The following is a 24,021-nucleotide window of genomic DNA, read 5'->3' on the forward strand; positions in this document are numbered from 1 at the left end:
ATAGAATGGGTGTAATAATAGAACCTACCTTGAGACTTGTTTTTCAAATTAAATAAGACATTCCATGTATAATATTTTAAATAGTGACTAGCATAGAGCAAGTCCTCAAGAAGGCTTAGCTCTGGTTACTATTGTGAGGGCTGCGTGCACCATGCTGATCTGAGAACCTGGTTATATAGCCATAGTCATAGGTGACTTGGGTATATTTTACATAAATTTCCCCAAGGAAGTACTTCTGCTTTGCCTCTTCCTGGCTTTGTGTAAGATACCTATTCCAATGGTTCTTCTGCTCAGGGCTCTTTAAACCCATATCAGCTATCTCCACAAATGGGTTTAGGATTTTTTTTTTTTCACTCTGCTGCTTTTAAAGAGGGTACATGGATTTTGAAAGAAAAACTTTCAGAAAGGAGTTAGGTGTGTGCATTGTTGAGATATATGTCTCTGAAGACAGAACTATACATTTTCTGTGGATACCATTTTTGGCCTCCTTTTCCCTGTGGATCTGAATGTGTTCAGAAGTATACTCAAATCTTTCTTTCACTTCCAGTTAGATCTCAAAAGAGCCCAAAGGTCAGTCGTTGCCCCCCCACCCCCCATTCATCCCTGGGGGGCTGCTGTGGGCCCTGCCACCTGTTCTTGATGCCTCACTCAGATTCCTTCCTCTGGGGTTTTGGTTCTGATGGCTTTTGTTGGATGCAAGGGGCTTTATTGGAGTTCATGGGCTTCTGTAGCTCTGCTTTTCCACACTTGAGGACTCCTGGGCATGCTGCAGACTCAGTCCTCCAGGCCATGCTGGATTCTCACTTTCTGAATAACCTTTAGATCAGGGCTTCTCAGCCTCAGCACTGTTATTGACATTTGGGACCCAATAATTCTTTGTTGTTAGGGGCTCCCTTTATGTTCCAGGGTGTTTAGCAATGTCCCTGCCTTTACCCACTGGATACCAGCAGCTCCCCTCCCCTCCTGGTTATGACAGTTACAAATATCTCCAGACATTCTCAGGTGTTCTCTGGGTGGCAGAAATGCCTTCAGCTGAGAACCACTGGTTTAGATCAGCCAGTCTCCACGTGGTAGAGGGCAAATGCGTACCTTATCATACTTAGCTTATAAAGTTATATTGAGGCCTGAAAATTCACAGTTCTATAGTACAGCTCTGGCTAATCTACTTAAAATCCATACATGAATGGATTTAAAATATTTTTAAAGTATTTATTTAAAAGGCTTATTTTTAGATATTTATTTTTGAAGTATTTAGATCTCTGTATCTATATATACAACAGGAAGAACAGATGGCACCAAACAGAGATTTGCCTTCAGGTATCTAATCTTAAAACCATGGATTTGACCAGTGGTTCTCAGTGTGGTCCTGAGAATGGCAGCTTTAGCATCCCCTGGGAGCTTTTTAGAAATGCAGATTCATGGGTGTCCCATCTAGAGCCACTGACTCAGACTCTGGGAGTGAGCCCAGCAGTCTGCCATAACAAACCTTTCAGGTGATTCAGATGCACCCTGAAATCTGAGCAACACTGAGATGTTACTGAGATTTCTCAAGTAAGCTCCAACTAGGATACCTGTAGACTATGCCCTACTGAGAAATAATCATACTCCACCATATACACAACTTTGAAATCATTGTAGGAGAATGTCTTTTACTAGGCAGGTCATACTAGATCCCTGTTGGTCATATTGGTGCCCTCCGAGAGCTTGTCACATCCCCAGCTGCCTTTCCAGGGTTTCTTTTCCTCAGCGTCCCTGAACCAGGGGTGGCTGTGATTGCCAAGGCAATCCTCTGAAGGTCACCCAACAGTCTATATCTCTCAGCTCCGCCCAAGAGGACTGATCTGTAATGGACAGAGATTCTTCCTCTTGGGAATCTGAGACGTGGAGAGAAACAAAAACAGAAGAAAGCAGAAGACCCGAGGCAGAGAAAAAACCCTGTAGAAGTAGAAGCCATGGAGTGTTAAGAGGCTGTCAATAAACCAGTTATGGCAAGAATGGTAGGAGCGGGAAGAGGCTGGCTGCTTTCAAAGGGCGATTCTAAAAGTTGAGTAGAGGGAATCAAACTATTGATCATATCTTGGAAGAGTATTTTTCAGTTTTCTTTGAGATCCAACTGGGCAGCTATGGTTGGGGTTTCCAGTCTTGCTGGCTTCTCTGTGTATCCTCATGGTAGATCATCATTCGCTGTGGCAGCTTTAATGTACATCTATTCTTTGCCATCTGGATGAGTCCAGCAAATCCATACTTGGATTAGAAGACTGGGGCGGGGGGTGGGGGTGGGGTCTCTGCGGACTGGCTTCATGGCCTGCTGCTTCCTTGCAGCAGGGATTCAGCCTGACTGTGCCTCAGAAGCACCCAGGTGGCCCCCACCTCTTTTAAAACACTCTCCCTTTGGGATCCCAGTAGGCAGTTGAGGTTAACCTTCCAGGAAAGAATGAGTGATGGAAGCTGTCTGGTTCAGCATGTTATCTGGACTTGCCCCAAAGAAACCTGCCTGGGGAATATTTTAGGAAACCTCAGGCCTGGTTTTCACTTCCTTAGGGTGGACCACAGATGCCAGCTCCCCATAGTCATTCCAAGGATCTATTGCTTTGACTCCAACAATGTTTCCTCTTAGCATTTCCTGTGAAGGTATCTCAGCACCATCTCTCTTGAGGGATATGCTAAGAGACCCTTAAACACACACACACACACACACACACACACACAATGGAAATACAGGCAATAGAAGGCTGAAATGAACCTTGTGAATAATTTTCTAAAAATCCAGTGGACCTATAGAAAATTTCCAGAACTATTGGCATCACCCCTGTATAGTTCTAGTGTCTTCCTCATCCCCACAGTTGCCTCTTCCTCCCCCTTTCCCATTAAAACCTGGGAAAGAATACAAGTACCTTCATGTAGCAAATCCATTGGATTCTTTCACACAAATCCCTCTGGAAGGGAGTGAGTGGAGAGACAGAATATTTTACATTGCTGTCAGAAGGTTGGCTGAGTTCCCTTAGGGTAATAGATTCTGGGAATGTAGGCCAGGGCTTGTTTTCAAGTCCGGCTTAAAACATTTGGGGCCTGACCAAGAACATAATCAGGATTCTCTCATTTTCAAATTAGTATCCTTGAGGAGATTGTCAACTGCTCCAGAGCCTAGGGCTGTTCCTGTATTGTGCTTGCGTATCAAGCTCCTCTACCTCTAATAGTGATCTTTTCATGGCAGACAGAGGAGTCGCCCAGTAAAGGACCCAGGCCTGGAGCACAACTCTCAAGCCCCAACTAGTTTTCTCAAGGACTTGGTATGTGTTGAGGGCTTCCCTGATGGCTCAAGACAGTAAAGAATCTGCCTGCAATCCAAGAGACCTGGGTTCAACCCCTGGGTCAGGAGGATCCCCTGAAGAAGGAAATGGCTTCCCACTCCAGTATTCTTGTTCTTTTCATGGTAGACAGAGAATAGTCACCTAGTAAAGAGCCCAGGGGCTTCCCTGATGGTTCAGATGGTAAAGAATCTGCCTGTAATCCAAGAGACCTGGGTTTGATCCCTGGGTCAGAAAGATCCTCTGGAGAAGGGAGTGGCAACCCACTCCAGTGTTCTTGCCTAGAGAATCTCATGGACAGAGGAGCCTGATGGGCTGCAGTCCATGGAGTTGCAAAGAATTGGACACGACTGAGCGACTGTCTCATTCACCCACCCACACCCACCCACACACAGGACCCAGGCCTGGAGCACGAATTTCAAGTCCAAACTGGTTTTCTCAGGGACCTGGTAAGTTTCTTTAATCAGTAGCCTTATCCGATGTAGTGCGTCTTTAATTTGGCTTTGTGTAGGATGCAGGGATTAATAACAGTGTTCGTGGTGGGGTGGGGAGAATGGTCAGCTGCAGACACTGCGACTGGACTCTGCTTTGATCAGAATGGTGAGCGCAGTCAGGAAAGTCACGGAGTGCTCCCTGCCGCAGTCACTTGAGCGCTACTTGCCATTATGCGGAGTTCTAACCTGGGAGATGATGCGATACTTCAAAAGAAAGGTGGTCCCTAAAGAAAGGTGGTCCTGTCTCCCTGCTCTGCTGCTGTCTTAGGAATGTGAACCTTTGTGCAAATGAGTCATTCTTTTGTTTCTGTTCCTGCACATCATGTCAGAGAAGACTGATTTATTTCCTGTTTGTGAAGGCTTGGTTTCATCAATTACATGGGAGAGAAATTGGATGTACTTTCAACTTTTTGCTGGTTACTGGCTCCTCCTTTGCCTGGAAGGAGAGTCTTTCTTTCCATCGTTGAGAGTTGTTGATGCAGATTCAGTGAAAGGATTTCTTTTCTTAGGCTTTCAGAGATGACACTTCATTGCTTTTGTGTGATGAAATTATAGTGTGCGATTTTTGTTATTTTTAAACGAGTAAAACTGTCATCTGAAAGTTCACCTACAGTTGTTGAAAAAGTCAAGAAAGCATCTCATTTCCTACTGGTTCTACTAACAACCGTTTTTAGCCTATAAACCTTGTATAGCTCCAAGACTATGTTTCCTAAATTGGAGAACAAACCCTGCTCCCGAGATATGAATAAGATGTGCTGGCAGCGAAGTGCTGCTGCCTAAGTACTTTGACCCTGTGTTCCCCAAACCTAAACAGATTTCTCTTCTCTCTATTCTCAGAACCATTAGCATTCTTACTTAATGTACATTGTGTGTTTCATGAAGCACCAATTAACATCTCATAGGGTACCAGTGTTCCAAGGGACTCAGCAAGGCTGACAACTTATTTCAATGTTTTATCTTTTACACAAAGAACCTATATGTTAGAATTTGTATATCCTTTTGGACTGTGGTCATGTCTGCTTCTGATTCTTTACAAATTAGCCAGTTGGGGGGAAAAATGTCAAGACACATTCATCCATCCTACTTTTTAGGAAGATTATTAAAATGTTTCATTTACCAAATTATTGCGTGCCATCTGTGGGTAAAGGAGCTATATTTGGAAGGAAGATGATAGTGCCTTGGGGATTGATTGAGTTAAAGTCAAAGAAGAAACACTTGTTTCAGGAATTTTCTCAATTGGGTTTGATTTGAGGAAGAGAAGTCAGGTCAAATATTAATCATTTATTGTAAATGTTTAGGGTAATTTCAGAATACTCTGCTTTAAAACAAATTTTAAGAAATTGGGCAGGGAAAGCTCCCTTACCCACATTAATCTCACTGATTGTGTGCAGTTTTTATTACAGGGCTGCCCTTCTCTGGAGCGCGGAGGAGCCATCACAGAGAAGAGGGCATAGGTTTGTTTCTAGTCCTGAACCGGGGGCAATGGATAAAAATGACTAGGGCCTGAGGATAGTCTTGAAACTCAAAAAAATCTCCCTAACAGTCAGAGCTGTCTGCTGACTTGTGTGGCTGGTGGAGGATTGAGTTCCTTGGAACTGGACTAGTTCAAGTGCGGATTGCTTGACCTCATAACTGGGATCTCCTAAACGACATTCAAATAGACAAATGTGTCCTTTGATCTACGATTCCAGGATTCAGAGTTTTCACTCCTCATTTATGATCATTTATATTAGGTAGGGCTTATTAAAGATTGTAATTTTACTGTTAAAAACTGAACACTTCTTTTAGTGAGGCCAGGACGAAGCAGTTGCCAGGATCCCTCGAGTCTCACCCTGCCAGGAGGGATTGGCTTCATGTTTTCGGATTAAATACCCTGTATTACTTTGAGGTTAAAATCCCATTGGGAAGTCTGGTCCTTTGGCCTGTGGTACATTTGCTGCTTTGAGTTCCGGTAGAGTTATGAGAAGCTTTGTTTAGCAGGGTTGGATTCTGGCACTTCTGTATCTTCTTCTGAGCAGAATTCTCCCCCTGATGTCATCATGGCACAAAAACAGGGATGCCATGTGTGTGTCTAGTCGGGGAAAGGTGTGGGGCACTAGCAGAGCCAGTCTCGTGGCGGGGACTTGGGGGTCCTGAGGGTTCATGCTCAGGCTTTCGAGCCATCCTTAAGGCTTCCCTGGTGGCTAAGGGGTAAAGAATCTGCCTCCCAGTGCAGGAGACACGGGTTTGATCCCTGGGCTGGGAAGATCCCACGTACTGAGGAGTAACTAGGCTGGTGTGCCACAGCTCCCGAGCCAGTGCTTAGCCTGGGAACCTCAACTACCGAAGCTCTCGTGTCCTCGAGCCTGTGCTCTGCAACAGAGAAGCCACTTTTGTGAAAAGCCTGCACACTGCAAGTAGAGAAAAGCCCGTGCTGCGACGAAGACCGGCACAACCAGTAAATAAATAATAAGTGACTAACAATTATTAAAGCAAGTAAACATCCTTAGCTCTGCTCTTTCAGTTAATATGTGGGGATACAAAAGCCTTCTTCCGGGAATGTTGTGAGAGTAAGTGGAAAGTAGAGATGTTAGTATTTTAGGAGAAGAGGGCCCAGATGATTTAGTTAATAATGCATGAAGAGTTTTCTCCTTTTAGAGCCCTCATTTCTTTGCTTTTCAGAAGGTAAAATAATTCACCAGTCACCCCCCCCACCACACTCTCCCAACTCCCCAAGGTGAGCTCTGGCACTTTGCTCCAAGTACTATCATTGTACATCAACTGACATTCAGTATGCTGAGTAGTTAAAACAAGTGGCAGGTTGATGAGGCAGTTAGTGGTTCTCTCATACGACCTGCTCTTTCAGCGTTGTTGCCCTCAACCTCAACTTCGGACTCATAACTTTTATCTAGTGAGTTGTACGCAGTGGGGGCTGTTGATAATTTTTTATTTTAAATTTCTTTTTTTTTTTGGTGGGTAGTACCAGCCACTGAACTGGGAGCACATGGAACAAAGCCGTATGCTTCTCTCCTGAGAACTTGGAGATCATTGTCCTCTTTTGTGACTGTGTAGCCTCGTGTAGGTTACTGGCCTCTAGGATGGGGAAGGGATGCTCATGTCTGTCTCTACCACCAGTGACATGTCTGTGAGTCGTTATATGCCTCAACCATTAAAAATTTTTTTGATTTAAAAAAAATGGTTAAAAAGACATCACATACAACTTACCACTTTAACCATTTTAAGTGTAAAATTCAGTGGCATGAAGCATATTCACAATTTAACCATCACCACTATCCATTTTCTGAACTTTTTCATCATCCCAAACAGAAACTCTAGTAAACAATAATGCCTCATTTCTTTTTTCTCTTTGCACCTGGAAACCATCATTCTACTTCCTGTGTCTATGAATTTGCCTATTTAGGTACCTCCTATAAGTAGAATCGTACAGTATTTTTCCTTTAGTGTCTGACTTATTTCACAGAGCATAATGTTTTCAAGGGTCATGCACATTGTAGCATGTACTGGAGCATCATTCTTTTTTATGGCTGGGTAGTATTTCATTGTATGGATGCTCCACATTTTATTTATCCATGCATCTGTCACCGGTCACTTGGGTTGTTTCCACCTTTTTTTGTGAATAATGTTGTGAATGTTGATGTACTAGCCCCTGCTTTTGGTTCTTTTGAGTATATATCTAGGAGTAAAATTGCTGCATCATATGATAATTTTATGTTTGACTTTTTGAGGAACCAGCAAACTCTTCTAATAGTGTCCTGGTGATTTTATTTATTTATTTATTTTTCCTGGTGATTTTTTTTTTTCCCCTGGTGATTTTAAAAGTGGGCAATAGTACCTGTGTTCGTAAGAAGTGTTCTCAAATGTTTATTAATCATTTGAAACTTTAAATTAGAAAACTGAACACTTGAAGTATTTAACACTTCATGTATTTCTGTCATGGAATGTCTCGATTGAATTTCATTTGTTTGGGTACCTGTGTTTTGCATTTCAGTAGATGTTGCTTGACCTGAGCTGCATGTTTCTATTGATGGCCACCGTTTTGGCATTTGATATTGCAATAATTGTCTGTTGCTATGTTGATTAGATGTGCAACATACTCTAAAATATTTTGAAAAAGAGATGAGTTTGTAAGAAACATATTGGAGTTTTTTTTGAGTTTTATTTTGCCAAAGTTAAGATTTGATATTAAAGTTCTCTTGGTTGCAGAATGGGAAGTATTCCTGATATTAACATAAATGTGCAAGAAGGTGATAAAATAGAAATATTGGGGAGTAATAGGTATGGGGGAACAGCTTCCATTAGAAGCTGAAATAGTGTGGGAAAGAATATTATTTAGGGTTAGTCTAGGTCATATTAGTTTTTATTTTGTTTATTTGGTTTTTTCTTTGGCCACTCTATAGGCATCTAAATTGGGAGTTTAAAGACTTTTTTAGAGATGGGGATGGGTGGAGGATTTTGTGTGTGTTTGTGGTTATTGGTTTTGTTTTTTTTAATAGGCAAACAGAATTTTCACCTCTTGGGTCAGAATGTTATCCACGTATTTATAGCAAGCTTGTGTTGTCATGGCAGTTGACTGGATGTTGTTATTCAGACACTGATAAGACTTTCAATGAAGTAGCTCTGCAGTTATGCTCAGGCTGAAAAAAAAACGACTGTGTAGATTAAAAAACTCCATATTGAACATGTATTTTTATCAAAAGTAGCAGTAAAAAAAAGAATAGCAGTAGCACAAAACACTGCTTTCATGACTTTAGTTTCCCTGAGCCTTTATTTCTGGTCTCTTGGTGATTAACTGCCTTCTGTAGCTGAGCCAAACTATAATTTTATAGGAATTAAGCTTAACATCAGCAGTTTGAGGTCGTAGTCCGCTGTGAAGCATGACATAAGTTTGAGCAGCATGGTTTTCAATGATCCTTTCTCAGTGTGGCTGAGAAAGCTGTTATTAGCCTGATTTTAGGGGAGATGCTGCGGGGGGGGCGGTGGAGGGCATACTGTTGTACTGTTGGACAACTTTTAAGAACAGTAGAACAGTAAAAATCCCTTCAGTTTGTAATCAAGGGTATTGGAACCTAGGTTATTTTGTTAGTGAAGGTGGAAGATTATTTAATAAAAACAAAGCCCATTTCCTCCGTTGGGTTTTAACCTCAGGCTGACCTGGGGTAGAAGTGTCTGCCTGAGGAGAAAGCCCATCCAGGCCTCATCATGGAGTCAGTTATTAATTCACCAAATAGTCACGGAACCTTTGCCATGCATCTGGCCTTGTGCCAAAAGCCAGGGATTAAGTGTAAGGGAGATAGATGCTCCCCTGCCTTCTGCAGTATAGGCCACTTCCCAGGGTTTCCCCTAGACCCTTCCGTGATTTTTTTAGCTGCTTTATTAAAAATGTAATCCATATACTACGAGATGTACCCATTTGAAGTATGTGACTCAGTATTGGGGGCTCAGCCGTGTCTGACTCTGTGACCCCATGGACTGTAACCCGCCAGGCTCCTCTGTCCATGGAGTTTTCCAGGCAAGAATACTGGAATGGTAGCCACTTCCTTCTCTAGGGAAACTTCCCGACCCAGGAATCAAACCCAGGTCTCCTGCATTGCAAGCAGATTCTTGACTGTCTGAGCCAGTAAGGAAGCACATGTAACTCAGTGGTTATTAGCGTATTTGCAGAACTGAGCGTCTGTCACCACCACCAATCTAAAATTGACCTATAGTGTGAGACTCTAAGTCTATTACCTGCAAAAGAAACCCCATTCCTTTTAGCTCTCACCCCAATCCACCCATCCCCCTCAGCCCCTGGCAACCACTAATGTACTTTCTGTTTCCATAGGTTAGCCTCTTCAGGATATTTCACATAAAAGGATATATATGACATTTCATGTGTGGCTTACTTCATTTAACAATGTTTTCAAGGCTCATCCCAGCTGTAGCTTGTCAGCACTTCATTCATTGTTATGGCTGAATACTAGCCCATTGTATGGATATACCACATTTTGATTAACCATTCATCCAGTATGGACATTTGGGTTGTTTCTGCTTTTTGCCTTTGTGAGTATATGCTGCTATGAACATGCGTGTACAAGATTTTGCATGAACACAAGTGTTCAGTTCTCTTAGATCCCCTGAATCTCCTTCCCATTCCACATATCTGTTACATCACAGAGGGGTCAGCTAATTGTGGGAGCCAGGGACAACTTCCCCTGAGGATACGATGTTCCAAGCTGAGACCTGAAAGTATGATTAAAAATGGTTTTCAAACTGTAGGTCATGCCCCATGAGTAGATTGTGAAATCAGTTTAGTGAATCATGGCTAGAGCTTTTAAGAGCTAAATTAAATAGAGTAGAAGATAGCAGAGAGCATCCCTTGTGGGAAGGGTAAATATTGTGTAAAAGTAATTTTTGTCAGCTACACATGAATGTATAGTGAATTGTAATGTAAAATGTACTCTGCTCTCTAGGTTACAGAGAAGTGTGGAAACATAAGGATTATTGAAAAGGGAATTAGGTTATTCATCTGGAAGTCTAAATATGATCCTACTTGAAGCTGGAAAGACACAGAGTTAGAAAAGAGGATAACCTAAAAACCTGACGATCCTTTGAAAGTTTAAGGTTCTGTGATCTTTATGCTTTTATTTTTATTTATTTTAAAAAATCTTTTGGCTGTGCTGCATGGCATGTCATATTTTAGTTCCCTAATCAGGGATTGAACCCAAACCCCCTGCATTGGAAGCAAGGAGTCTTAATCACTTGGGAAGTCTCTGTGCTTTTAGCATTATTCATTTATTAAAAAATATTAAAACATCTACTGTGTATTTGGACTGTGCTAGGTTCTAGGGGTATATCGTAAGTGAGGTTTGTATGATCCCTCTTCTTTTGGATTTTAGAATCTGGCAGGGGAGACATAGAAGTAAAGAAGCAATCACAATGACTCCTGGTAAAGCGTGGTGGATTGAACACGTGAATATCTCGAGTCCTTCCAAAACACCTCTAAAATGAGAAAGGAATAAAAGAGATAGAGGGCCTCACAAAGGTGGGAGACTAGGAGAAGAAACCATGGCAGATAAGAGCCATCGGCAGATTTTAGGAGGGAGCGGGAGGGGTCCCTGACTTGATCCAGCAGAGGCATTGGACTTGAAGGTCTCAAAGAGGGCTGCCAATGAGAAATGAGCCAATTAGTTCCACAGAACTCAGATAGCCCCAGGATTTGGAAGCTCTTGGTCTGGCAGCAGTGGCTAGAGGGAGGGGAACTGAAAAGGAGGACGTTAGGTGAAGGTCCCCACCTCCATCCGTCAGATTCAGGTGACAGCCCCTCCTCCTATGCTAAAGGGGATGCCGGGGTTATACAGTGAAGCTGCAGATCATTAGCCGACAGCCCCCCACAAACCTGAGATAAGACACTTCCCGCAGAAACAATGCCGCACTTGGGCAGTGCTTCGCCAGCGGGGCTGGGGGGAGGGAGGGGAAGAGGCTAAACCCATACGGATTTGTCAGAATCTCAGAGGGGCAGGGAATGTGTAGGGTGCAAAGTCACTCTGAGGTGATTCTGAAGACCTTGCCTTCCCACCCACGCTTGTTTCCCGAGTCACTGGTTTTCTTCCAGGAGGCTTTAGGCGCCCATGAAACTCCTGGTACTTTATTTATCCCTTGGTCAGTACGACTGATTGGAACATCCGTGATATACACTGTGTGCCTGACCACGTGCTGTGTCCTGTGCCAATAACAGCAACAGCAAAATTATCCTGTGCCCATAGAACTTAAAATCTTAGTTATTAGTGATTAAATACGTTCTAAGTTACACACTTAAAAAATTAGAAGACGTTTTGTCAAGGTGAAGGATGAAAACCTTTTCTGTCCTCATCCTCTTCACACGTGTCCCGCACCCTTTCATTTTCGATGAGCCCAAATAAATTTCAAGGCACCAAGGATGTATAGTGCCTTTTCCAGCAGCCTCACCAACGACTGGGCCTCTGGTTTGTAATAAACCTGCTGAAATTTTGTTCGACTACTTGACTGCTTTAATATGAGAGGATATATCCCAAAGACAAGAAACCATCAGTGGTTAAGATCCCAAAGATGATTTCCAAATTTTAGGCGTTCTTTCTCTTATTCCACCAATTTTATTTTCCCTCCCGGGAAAATAGCCAGGATGATTGCAAAACATATGCTTTTAAAAAGACAAAATTTCACGAATATAAAAACATAAATTGAGGACCACACCCATAATACATGTGGAATTTTAATTCCAAACATCTTTTTTTTCCTCTAATGTGTGATAAGTCTTTTTATTTGAGGATACATTCTTGCTTGGAAAATTAATATTCTGATGTGGAAATTTTTTAGAGTTTACTTTCTTGGGAGGGGGATGGTCATTCAGACTTCTTGGGATATTCAAATGGCATCTTCTTTTCCCTAAGAAATTACTGAAGACAGTTGTTTGAAGTGTTGCCAGGTGGTAAGAAGATTTGCATTATTTGAGGAAACAGCTGGGAGAATTCTGTTATGTCCCACCTCTGTTTGTGCCAGTGCCTGAAATTTCCTTTGCATGACTCCATTAAAAAAAAAAAAAAGTCAAAGGAGGGGAATGAGTGGGGAGGAGAAGAAATCCTTGTTTCCTGTTCTGAGTTGCCAAGAGCTTTCATTTAATTGCTCCTGTTTCCTTCAGTGAAGCACAGTCTGTGAGGATCTCAAAGAAACCCTCCTCTCAAATTGGACCTGTGAGAACCCTGAAAAAGACTGTGTGTGTGAGCTGGGCTTGCCTCCTGTATTTTCAGTTGGAAAATAATTTTTCTTTTTCTCTTCATGAACGGAGTTATTTTCCTAAGTGTAGGAATGATTAATAGGAGAGGAAACACACTGTCCTTAAATTTACAAAAGCAGTGACCTGAATATTTGCTCAGAGGGAGAGAGAGGGGTCCTTCTCTCTTCCCACCCTTCTGTGCTGCCTGTAGCCCACCCTGGGGGATGTCCTTCCTCCCAGGACAGGAGTTTTTGGCCACCCTGCCCCGCTTGCCCATAGGCCCAGTTTGGGTGGCCTAGCTTGTTTCCCCGGGACTTTTCTTTCCTTGGTCAAGTTGCTGTTTTAATCATTTTGCATTTTTGGTATCAATGTGCTCTTGGGTCTCCAAGGCTGCAGAGAGCGATAATGGATAGAAGGAAGCTGGGGTGATTGGTGCTTGGCTGAGACCCATCTGGATGCATGGTGTCTAGAATCGAAAAGGCAGGATGAGCGGTGTAGCTTGGGGATGAGGGGCTGGGCTCCTGGACCAGGAAACGAGTTAGCAGTTGAGCAGAGAGTTGAGGACAAAGACCTGCTTGTGTGCACAAACAGTGCTAACATTTCTAAAGCTTTTAGGTCGTTACCCGGGGAAAACAGTTTTTTTTTTGTTTGTTTTTTAAGGTTGTTTGGGAGAAACCAGAAGTAGTATATTTAAAAAAAAAAGATGCCTTGAACTTTCAAATAAATATGCTTTAGGGCTCACTTATCTGCAGGTTGGCCAAGTCCTTCTGATTTCTTACCTTGCAATGATTTCTTTCACTCCTCGGAATGAGCATGAGAAACCAAAGAATGTAAAGCACAGAATGAATTTCGCTGAAGTGAGCCCCAGCGTAACAAGACATGGAAAAGATGATACATTATTATTGAGTCCAGTGAGATTTTTAAATTATGTGTTCAGCTATTCTGTGTCTTCTTCTTAGTTGGTCTTTTTCTAATTATAGTGGTTCACACACTGGAATGTTGGGAGAAATATTCTAGGAAAAAGACATAAAGAATCCTTGAGGATTCACACTACTATGTAGAAGTAAACAAGGCCCCGCTTGTGGAGCACAGGGAACTATATTCAATGTCTTATAATAACCTATAATGGAAAAGAATCTGAAAAAGAACATATGTATAACACTCAATTTGCTGTACACCTCAAGCTAACGCAGCCTTGTAAATCAACTATACTTCAATTCAAAGAAAAAGGATTGTAGAGGAAGTCTGAACTGTTTGACAGGTCTTTTTCTGCCCAATTTTACAGCTAGCTTATTTTTCTTTAATGTGTGTGTGGGTGTGGGTGTGTATATATCTTAATTATAGTCAAACTCATTTTTGCTACTCCTGTCAATGTCTGTGTATATCCATGCTGATATATCTGTTTTTTTTTAATGGAATCTGCATTTTCCTTACAGATGTTTATCAGCAGTCGAGCATATACTTGGCTTTATTTTAAGATCTGGCTATTAGAGATGGCTGTAGTGTGTACAGATGCGCCAACATAACTTAGTTTTCTGGTGCTTAGATTTGACTACGTATTTAAGGTTTTGCTTATGAGCTGATTTGCTTTAGAGTCAGAGAAATAAAAGCAAAGCCTTAGAGGGGACTGAAAAAAATCACTGAGTCATAGGATGTTCTAGAGAGGTTGGTGCTTCAGAGACTGTGTGTGCCATTGCCTTGTTGAATGGAGAAAAAAGAAAAATGATAGAAGCTCCCATGTATTAAAGGCTTCCTGTTGGAGAAGGAAATGGCAACCCACTCCAGTGTTCTTGCCGGGAGAATCCCAGGGACAGTGGAGCCTGGTGGGCTGCCTCTATGGGGTCACACAGAGTCGGACATGACTGAAGTGACTTAGCAGCAGCATCATATGCCTGTATTCTATAAAGTAAGCAGTTGAAACTGCTCAGTAAATGCACGTGGATTCTCTTATCTTCTCCATTGTTCAGATGAGGAAACTGAAGCCAGGGAGTAGCCTCCCACATTTGCAGAAGTCAGGGAGGAATGTGGACGAGGCCATATATCTCAGATTATAAGGACAGTGCTCATTTCCCCTGCCTGAAGGAAAATTTTCCAGTCTACCCTATCTAATTCTAGGAATCCCGTGGTGTGGTGAGGTTTTCTCCCACACAATTCTAGCCTTGGCCTTGATCCTTCTTGTGTTCATTGCTCACTGTTTGAGAATGCTGGGTACTCTACAGTTACGAACATTCCACTTGCAGAAATAGCAGCTTGTATACTGTTGCCCCCGCCACTGTCAACCTAAGGCCTCCCCACGTACCCGCTCTGTGCTGGAGGGTGCCACACCAGGGCCCTGGCTCTCCACAGCTTTCCTGAGAAGTACCACTTCCTGCCTTCTTTCTCTCCAGCTTTTTTTTTGTGTGTGTGTGTGTGTGTTTCCTTGAAGGCATACGATTTGGTGGCGCCTGCCTGCCAATGCAGGAGACATGAGATATGGATTTAATTCCTGGGTCAGGAAGATCCCCTGGAGAAGGGCATGGCAACCCACTCCAGTATTCTTGCCTGGAGAATCCCATGGACGGAGGAGCCTGGGGGGCTACAGTCCATGGGGTTGCAAAGAATCACACATGACTGAAGCAACTTAGCATGCATGCAGGAAATCTTGTTCTCTGACAAAATGCATGCTTTGCTTCACACCTTTGTCATACATAGGAAGGTACCTCTTTCCATGAACTAGGGATTGCTAGGATCTGATGCATTAATTTTCTAAGCTTAGTTTTTCTCTTCTCTGTGCTCACTCAGAATTAGATACAATAAACTTAGATAAAAGCAGATTCTATGTAGTCCCTCCCTACTCAAATTGTGGTCCATAGACCAGTGTCTTTGGCATCACCTGGGAGCTTGTTAGAACTATAGAATCCCAGCCCCTCTCAGATCTACAGAACTGGTGCCTGCAGTCTAAGTGATTATGTGCACATAATGTTTAAGAAACACTGTGAGTCCGCTCTATACTTATTCCTTTTTTGGGGAAAAAAAAAGAAGGCTCAATATTAAGCCTTGGTCATAGCTGAAAATCTTCAGTCTCATTATTAGTAGTGAAGCTGGTACTGATGAGGTTTGTGGGTGATATTAAATTGCAGAATGTTTCTTGACACAAGTTGAAAAATGTTGGTTACAACTCAGAAGGTAGAACTGAAAGTAGCCTTAATTAATTAGTGAAATGATTGCCCTAAACCAGGTTAAAAGTCCTATAGGGAGCTGTGGCTGCCAGGCAGAGCATTGTGTGGAGTCTGTAGTGAGCCCTGACCAGCACAACTCAGGCTGTTTGTGTTTGTCAGGAAACACCATCCTCGCAGTTCTCCAGCTTGATGGACAGCTAGAGAACTGCTGTCTCCCCAGGGCCAATGATTCTGAAAAAGATGGTTCATGTGCCAAAGGGCTAATTATTAAATCCTCATCGTGGCACAACTATTGAATTGCTACTTGAAGTCAGTGCGCCTGGAGATGTAGTCCTGTTGTCCTAGGGTAGTTTTTCTAGAAGCAAGATTTATCAGTAGGCGCTTAGTTTTTAATCAGGAAATTGAGCAGAAGGGAGCGGCTTGAGGACTGTTTCTGTAATTTGCAAAGTAAAAACTGTCACTGAGGACCCTGATCATTTTATTTCTTCTGTAAGGTATATTTTGAGAATTGTTTCTGTCACAGTTGAGTTAGGAAGGTTTTTTTTTTTTTTTTTAAATATCTATTTGCTCTCTTTGATTAGAGAATGACAGCCATAACTCATAATATTGTTTTCGTATTCTTCATCCTGGAAGACTAAGTTTTGTTCACTCTGTACTAAAAGCTTCTCTTATAGAGCTTCTAAATTTCATCCCTCTTTTCCTCCTTGTCTTCTTAATCTTGTTTTAGTTAAAAATGTTTAAGATCTGCATTTTAAGTCATCTCATTCTTTTTGGAAGTAGTGAGGAAATAAATATTAACTTATAAAAAGAAAAGAGAAAGGGAGGGAGAGAGGGCATGAGAGAAAGAGAGGGAAGCCAGGAAGCATATTGGTTTTGCTTCTGTTATTAGCTCCCTCTTGCTCAAACATCGTCTATAAGCAGGACTGGGTGTGGCATGTGTCAGACCAGGCAGTCTCTAATTTGTTCTGTCTGAGCCGAGGAGCTGAGGAGGTGTGGGGCAGGGGAAAGGTCTGCCTGGGAGACTGCTATGGCAGCTGTGTGCACAGTGGGTCGGAAGGGGAGCAGCAGGGCATCAGTTTGACAGCCGTCTGGGTGGTCCAGGACTAGAGCATCCGCAATGGAATCGGAAAGGAGGGGATGGGGAGATGTGAAAGACCTTCTGGGGACAGAACCAGCTGATCTGGGCTACTGGATAGATGCAGAGAGTAAGGAAAAGGGAAGACTCTGTGTGACCTTGATGATCAGGCCTTGAAGTGACCTTGAGAAAATCCTCTTCAGATTTTGGTGTTCTTTTCTCCTCTTTGGGGAGCCTGATAAACTAAGCTCCAGGCTAGCACAATTTGCCTTTTTTTTTTTTCCGTTTATTTTTATTAGTTGGAGGCTAATTACTTTACAATATTGTAGTGGTTTTTGTCATACATTGACATGAATCAGCCATGGATTTACATGTATTCCCCATCCTGATCCCCCCTCCCACTTCCCTCTCCAGCCGATCCTTTTTAAAATCCTTTCTGAACTGTTTTCCACAAATCCTATTGCAAGAGGTGAGAAGCGTTTGTGGAAGGCACCTCACCTTTTCTTGTCCGCTTTCTTCCACCCCATGCCTCAAGTCCTCCAGCTCAAGGAGGCGTGGGTGGCCTGAATTGCCTAAGAAAGACATTCTTTGGGGTCCCCGTTGTGTAAAACAACCCCTTGGCCTACAGTTCCCTGTTGAGGATGAAGCCTGAGGCAGTGTTTAGGAGGCTGCCACCCAGGAGTGATACTGCCTGGGAGAGGTATTCCTGCTGCCCCGGGAGCACATGGGAGGTCAGTTAAGTGGGCAGCACCCTGAAGTGCCCAGATGTCAGCCTGGTCTTAGCGACCTAGAAAACCCAGTCCTGCATCCCGAAGGCTATTGCTCACCCAGGTTTATGAGGATGCCCAACAGGGAAAGTAGGAGTACTTTTTCTTTTGACCTGAAGTGGGATCTGGATACATCCCATATTTAGTAAAACCGTACTCAGTGAACAGCAAAATCTGAAAATTTTTTTATCTGAGGCTGGACTTGTTGACATCCATTATTAGCTCTTTACTCACAAATTAGGTCACTTAATATAGACACAGGAAGGTAAGTCACATGGGAAGGAGTTGCTGTGTTGGAAACAGCTAAGAATGTAGACTCCTTTTTAAGGGTCCTGCGCTAGCGCTGCAGAAGCCTGAGGTTACGTGTTGAGTAAACTAATTAGACTAATTGTGAATCATTCCAATTTATTCATCAGAGGAATCCTCGGCTTCGCAGCCTGTGCTGGGCATCGCTCAGCCCACTTCTTGTTCTGATTTCTGTGGATGTTTGTGAGTAATGAAATGACTTTTTATACTTCACACTTAAAAAAATTAGTGTAATAATTCAGGTAAGGTTTTATTTAGTGGCATGCCTACTTCAAAACTGTGCCATCTGACACTGAAAGTTCTGCTAATTTCAAAGACTTAGATTTCCTTAAAAGGCAGGGAGTATATAAATCTTATAGCAGCTAATTAAGGGAGGATGGTGACTCTTTTAGGAGAGGAGATGCACACAAAGCTTATCCTGTGTTTATCAGACTAACTTTCCTAGTCCTTCTGGAATATGCATGCCAACTTCATCTGTATTCATTTTTCTGGGACCCATGATTTATTAGATTTTCTAAAGAGTGGCTTACCTCCTGAAAAGTAGGAATCTCAAAAAAAAATCTTTTTTTAAACTTAAGTATAGTTAATTTACAATATTGTGTTCATTTCACGGGTAAAGCAAATTGATTCAGTTACACACATGTATGTGTGTATATATATTCTTTTTCAGATTCTTTTCCATTATAGGTTATTATAAAGTACTGAATATAGTTCCCTTGCTAAATAGCAGGTTCTCATTGTTTGTTTGTTTTATATATATAGTAGTGTGTCTATGTTAATCCCAAACTTCTAATTTATCTAATAGACTAGATAAAACTTATCTAATAAACTAGGTAAAATGTTTTGTGGAATAACATTGCTGCAGATTTGGGAAATATTCTTTACATGTACTCACCTCTTAAAAAAAAAAAACAAAAAACAATCATGACTCCCTGAGTGGGTTAGTTAATTCCTCCTTGCCTGGCATATCTATCAACAAAGGCACCTGCACATGTTATATTCAAACACTAGTCAAAGAAGATTAATTATTAAGGTCTAATCAATGAAAACAGGCAGTTTTGCCTGATTTGCCAGTCCCAAAATGTACCCGGAATATGGTGTTATTTCTACTATGCTTGTAGCATTGCTGCTAAAGAGAAAAAGCACTTCAATTTGGTGAAATGGGAGCATTCTCCCTCTTGCCAACTCCTCTCCAAAATTAGAGGCAGGTTTTACAGGAGGGGTGAACACCACTGGATGGTTTCTATGGGGTTTAGAGGAAGCAGTACCTCCTTTATTTGTGGCATCTACATTAGCAAAGCCATTGCCCTAAACTTACAGGGGAGGGTGAGTGCCTTAAAAAAAATTTAAAAAAAAAAAAATTTTTTTTTTTCTTTTTTTTTGCCACATGGCATGTGGAATCTTAGTTTCCCTACCAAGGATCGAACACATGCCCGCTGCCTTGAAAGCGTAGAGTCTTAATCACTGGACTGCCAGGCAAGTCCCAAGGGTGCCCTTTTGTTTTGTTTGAGGATGATGATTGCTCAGGTCTGTTCGTTTGCTTGTGTGACTGAATAATGACACGTTGGACACGTCAGAGGATCAGGAGAATAAAACTGGCACTGAAATGTCATGATTTATCTTTGTCCCAACTAAACAGAAAATGATATTAATAGCTAACAGACATCAAGTGCTGACCATCTGCTGGGAGATGTTTCTAAGCTTTTTTACGTATCATAACCTGTTTTATCTCCCCAACAAATGGTATGCTTTGACTAGATCTTGTGCAGAAATAAAAAGGAAGCAAAGCGTTGCAGTCAACAGTCTCTCCCTGTGGGCTGGTCAGACATTTAACATTTCTCCCACCACCCGCACCCCCCTGCCCCTGCACCCCCCAAGGTTGTTATATTCTTGGTGAAGCCGTGGAGATGCAGCAGAAGCTCTCTCTCAGTTTCTCTGGAGTGCAGGTGGGAGGGGTGTGATCGACCTCTTTCTTGGACTCTCAGGAATGGGAGGAACCTTAACCTAGACCTTCCTGTGCTATGCAGGTCTGTCTCCCCTACCCCGCGACAGGTACACTCCCCGTTCTACACACACTAGTTACCTGGCCTCTCCCTGTCTGTCACGGAAATGACCAGAATGGCAGCAGTTAGAATTACCCATTGAGGGGAGGATTTACAACACCTGGTTGCATATAATAGAGTCACTGGTCAATAGAAATGGTCATTGGTAGTGTTTCTATCTTTATCTAGCACCCACCTACTGGGTTGCAGGAATTTAGGAGGCTCTATGGCAAAGCAAGAAAAAAGACATTTGTCCTCGATTTGTTACCAGACCTACGGAGGGTCAGGCCATCTAGGAGCTCTGGAGGTGAGATCAGAGCTCTGGTAGAGGCCACACCGAATGTTTGAGAAGCTTAAGGAGGGTGTGATTCAGCCTCAGTGAAACCGAGAAGGTTCTGGGGAACATTACACTTGAATGAATGAATAAATTAGTGGTAAACTCGTCACCCTGTTACTGTAAACCTCAGGAATGTTCCAGCCTGGGCACTTTATGTAAATAGGAGAGGTTAAAGTGATTTTCCAAATAAAAGAACAAAGAAGCCTTCCAAAAATGAAGATAATGGAATCAACAGAATACAACCTACATGTTATGTTACATGTAGATATTATTCAGGAAAAGAAATTTAAGTATTTAATACTGTTTTAAGCCTTTTGTTTCTTTCAGTTAGTTGTAAAGAAATCAGTGTTTTGATGCAAAGGAATAAATAGGATAATTGTTAAAGTGCTCTGGATTAAACACGCATATGCACACATACTGTTCAGGTGACATAAATGTGTGTGCAGGTTGGTGAATGCTGCATATAATTTTCAGCATTCTCTCCTGCTATGGGATTTGCATATTGTTGTCTGTTGAAGTACTCACACTTGATTTCTGGGTCAGAATGTGTCCCAGAGCAGCTAGGACACTTAGGAGGAGAAAGCAGGAAGCAGATGAAAAGTGGTTTTCAGGTTTGGCTGGTGAAGTTGTTAGATGTGTCTGATGGCCTAGGGAAGCTTGAGCAGCAGCGGGGCTTTCCCCAAGCTGGCTTCAGTGTTCACTGGCAATGCCGACCTCGGGTCAGTGCTGTGCTGATGACCATTTCTCCTCCAGGAAAACAACTGCAGTCGACTCTTGAACAGCACAGGCTTGAGCAGCACGGATCTACTTATGTGTGTGCGCTCAGTCATATCTGACTCTTTGTGACCCCATGGACTGTAGCCCGCCTGGCTCCTCTGTCCATGGGGATTCTCCAGGCAAGAATACTGGAGTGGGTTGCCACTTCCTACTCCAGGGGATCATCCCAACCCAGGAACTGAACCCATGTCTCTCGCGTCTCCTGAGTCTCTTGCATTGGCAGGAGGAATCTTTACTACTGTGCCACCTGGGGTCCACTTATATGGTTATAGCATGTGCTCTTTCCAGTAGTGAATACCACAGTATCACACATCTGGGGCTGTTGAACCCAAGGAGGTGGAGGAGCTGCACCTGTTGTAACCCACAGCACGCAGCACACCGTGCGGCCCGTGGACCGCCATCACTTCTAGTCATGGAAACCTTTCCATGTAAGTTATCAGCTGAGAAAAGAGAGAAAGTTGTCTTATTCTCCCTGAAAGCTGCATAGGAAAATGCCAGAAGTACGGTGAAGCTGCACTCAGCCTTATTTAACTTCTTCCTCAGCCCACCTAGGCACTCCCTCTGAGTTGCTTGGCCACCAGAATCTCCTGTTTTTCACCATCTAGTAACCTTTATTTATTTATTTTTTCTAGTAACCTTTATTAACACAGTCTCTCCATTATAATGATTTGAAAAAATGCTACCTCTATACTGTAGTGGGAAATTCCTCGATCCAGCTGGATTTGGACAGGAATTACCTGAGTGGTAGTCTTAGGCTGACACCCTCTAAGGAGCAGACTTTCTGTGAAGTTCTGATAACTTACTGCTGTCACGTGAACCCAGTTTTGACATCTCTCTGCCCGTTAACAAAATTCAGGGAGTTCCTCTCTCTGCTAAGTGCAAAGCTAGGATCTTGTCTTTTAACAGGTCACTGTTCCACCTGGTTCAGCGCCCCATCTCTTTGGCTGGATTGCTCCACTCAGCTCCAAAGGCAACATGATGACTTGTGGTCCATGCTCGGGAGGAGACTTGGGGGGAGAGAGAGGAGTAATGGTGGGATTCATTCCCCCCACTCTAACCCCCAGCCCCTGCCGGAGCACTCTTTTCCCCTCTCCCTTTGGTGTTTTGCAAATATTCCAAGTAATTCCAACTTTGTTTGGAAGTTGTCTCTCACTATATCCTGCTGTCTAGGTAGCTCTTGAATTCCAACAGATAGAAACAGAGAAATAGCGATCTGTAGATGGATAGGTTTAGAAGAAATGCCTACTTTGTGGATCTGCATCAACATTTGGAACAGTGTTGGTAGAAAAAATATATTCTGAGTGAGACAGAGAAGGAATGGGTAAAAGAACGTGAACTAAACAGTATTCCTGAAGCTTGGTTGGTTGTCTTAGTTGAAGGTGGTGACCTTGAGGAATTTGTCAGTGGTTGCGAAGATTTTTGAAAATCATGGAAGTAGATCCTGGTTATTTTTTCCAGTTTTTGTGACAGCTCATTTTATGGATAGTCACCAGAGTGTACACTGTTGGCGATAGGGACTGTTGTATTCATCTTCACATCCCTGCTTTTGTGCAAAGCACAGTTTGCTTATTTGCTTATTTGTTTCATTCCCCGCCCCGGTCAGCTATTGTTTTCACATATAAATGATCAAGTTACAAGAGGTTAAAAGATGGCTCAGGACCTAGGGAACTTTGTTTTTCTAGCTCAGAATAGAAAGATAGAAGGGTAGTGATCAGTTGTAGGAATTAATCATCATGGTGGAAGAAAAAGAGGCACAGAGAAAAGAGAAAAGCTCTGAGTATCTGCCTGGCATCCCAAGTCAGCAGTTCAGGAGTGCCTGGCTCAGATAATCCTCTAACTAGTCATGGATTGTGAAAGTTTACCTAATATAACGTCCCACCAAAGAGCTGGCCTGTAGGGACGCCTTCTGCTGTCCGCAGCTGCTGTGGAGGGTAGCAGACCCCAGACTGGGGAGTGTGGAGGAGACTTGGGTCGCCTGTGGAGGGACGCTCTCCTGTTGTTACTTACAGACCTGGATATACCCTGACCAGCAGTGTAGCAGCCTTAATGCAAGATGCTAATTATGCTGAAGAGTGTCACGACTCAAAATTCAATACATTTTGGGGGCCCCCGATTGGTAGAGGGGCTCTCAGAGCAAAGCTGTCTTAGTAAACCCACTGGTCAAAAGAAAACAAGAGGTGAGTTTCTGGTGTTGGGAAGTTGCTGCTCATTTTCGCAGGATGCTTAAGCATGGCACAGCTATCCTGAGAGTGTTAAGTGTCATGGTTTCTCATACCGTATAGGGCTGAATGTGTCTCGCTCTTCACGTATTTAACAAACATGTAAGTGTTTACTGTAAGCCAAGGACTTTCCAGGTGTTGGGAATACAGCAGCAAGCAAAACAAGTCTCTGAGCCCTGCATTCTAGGGGGGAGATGGACAGTGAGTGCTTAGGTAGATCAGCACATGACAAAACATCTGGTAGTAATAAGGAGGAGGATAAGGGGATCCCGAGGTGAGAGAGTGCTGTTTTAGGGACAGTGGTGGTTGGGAACTTGAGGACAGTCAGTAGAGAACTCTGTAGTGGAAGCATTCCAGCTGGGGATGTGAAGGAGGCCCTGAGGTGGACGTGTGCTTAGCCTGATCAAGGAAACACCGGGGAAGCCCCGTCATCTGTAGCATTTTTAAGTGTATAGTATACCAATATTAGGTCTATACCCACTGCTTTGCAACGGATCTTGAGAACTTTCTCGTCCTGCAAAACTGAAGCTTTGTACCCATTGAATAGCAACTTCCTTTTCCCTGTCCCCTCTGTCCCTGGCAGTCACAATTCTACTTTCTAAGAGTTTGACTACTTAAGATTCCTCACATAAGTGGACTCAGTAAGCCTGGAGCCTGGCTTATTTCCTTCAGCCTAAGGTCCTTAAGGTCCATCCATGTTGTTGCGTATGACAGGATTACCTTCAAGTTCAAGGCCGAATCATATCCCACGATATGAATATACCCCATTTTCTTTGTCCATTCAGCCACTGCTGGTTGTTCGGTTGCTTC

General features: G+C 42.9%; 2 protein-coding genes across 11 annotated transcripts in view; one reads left to right on the top strand and one right to left on the bottom strand.

The window, feature by feature from the left end:
* LOC110150686 (cytidine monophosphate-N-acetylneuraminic acid hydroxylase) overlaps window positions 1-24,021 on the bottom strand; it is a 293,016-nt gene that overhangs the window by 197,716 nt on the left and 71,279 nt on the right. The gene's annotated exons all lie outside the window — the stretch shown is intronic.
* The window catches only part of CARMIL1 (capping protein regulator and myosin 1 linker 1), a 303,717-nt gene that overhangs the window by 17,227 nt on the left and 262,469 nt on the right, over window positions 1-24,021 (top strand). Inside the window, exon 1 of one of the 9 annotated variants that reach the window (XM_070456238.1) lies at window positions 17,999-18,019. The exons of the other annotated variants lie outside the window; for them this stretch is intronic. Within the exon in view, the coding sequence (XP_070312339.1) occupies window positions 18,014-18,019 (6 nt within the window). The 5' untranslated portion in view covers window positions 17,999-18,013. Of the gene's footprint in view, window positions 1-17,998; window positions 18,020-24,021 lie in introns of those variants that run through there. 9 annotated transcript variants of the gene reach the window in all.

This window comes from Odocoileus virginianus, chromosome 27 (genome assembly GCF_023699985.2).
Source record: "Odocoileus virginianus isolate 20LAN1187 ecotype Illinois chromosome 27, Ovbor_1.2, whole genome shotgun sequence".
Classification (NCBI taxonomy): domain Eukaryota; kingdom Metazoa; phylum Chordata; class Mammalia; order Artiodactyla; family Cervidae; genus Odocoileus; species Odocoileus virginianus.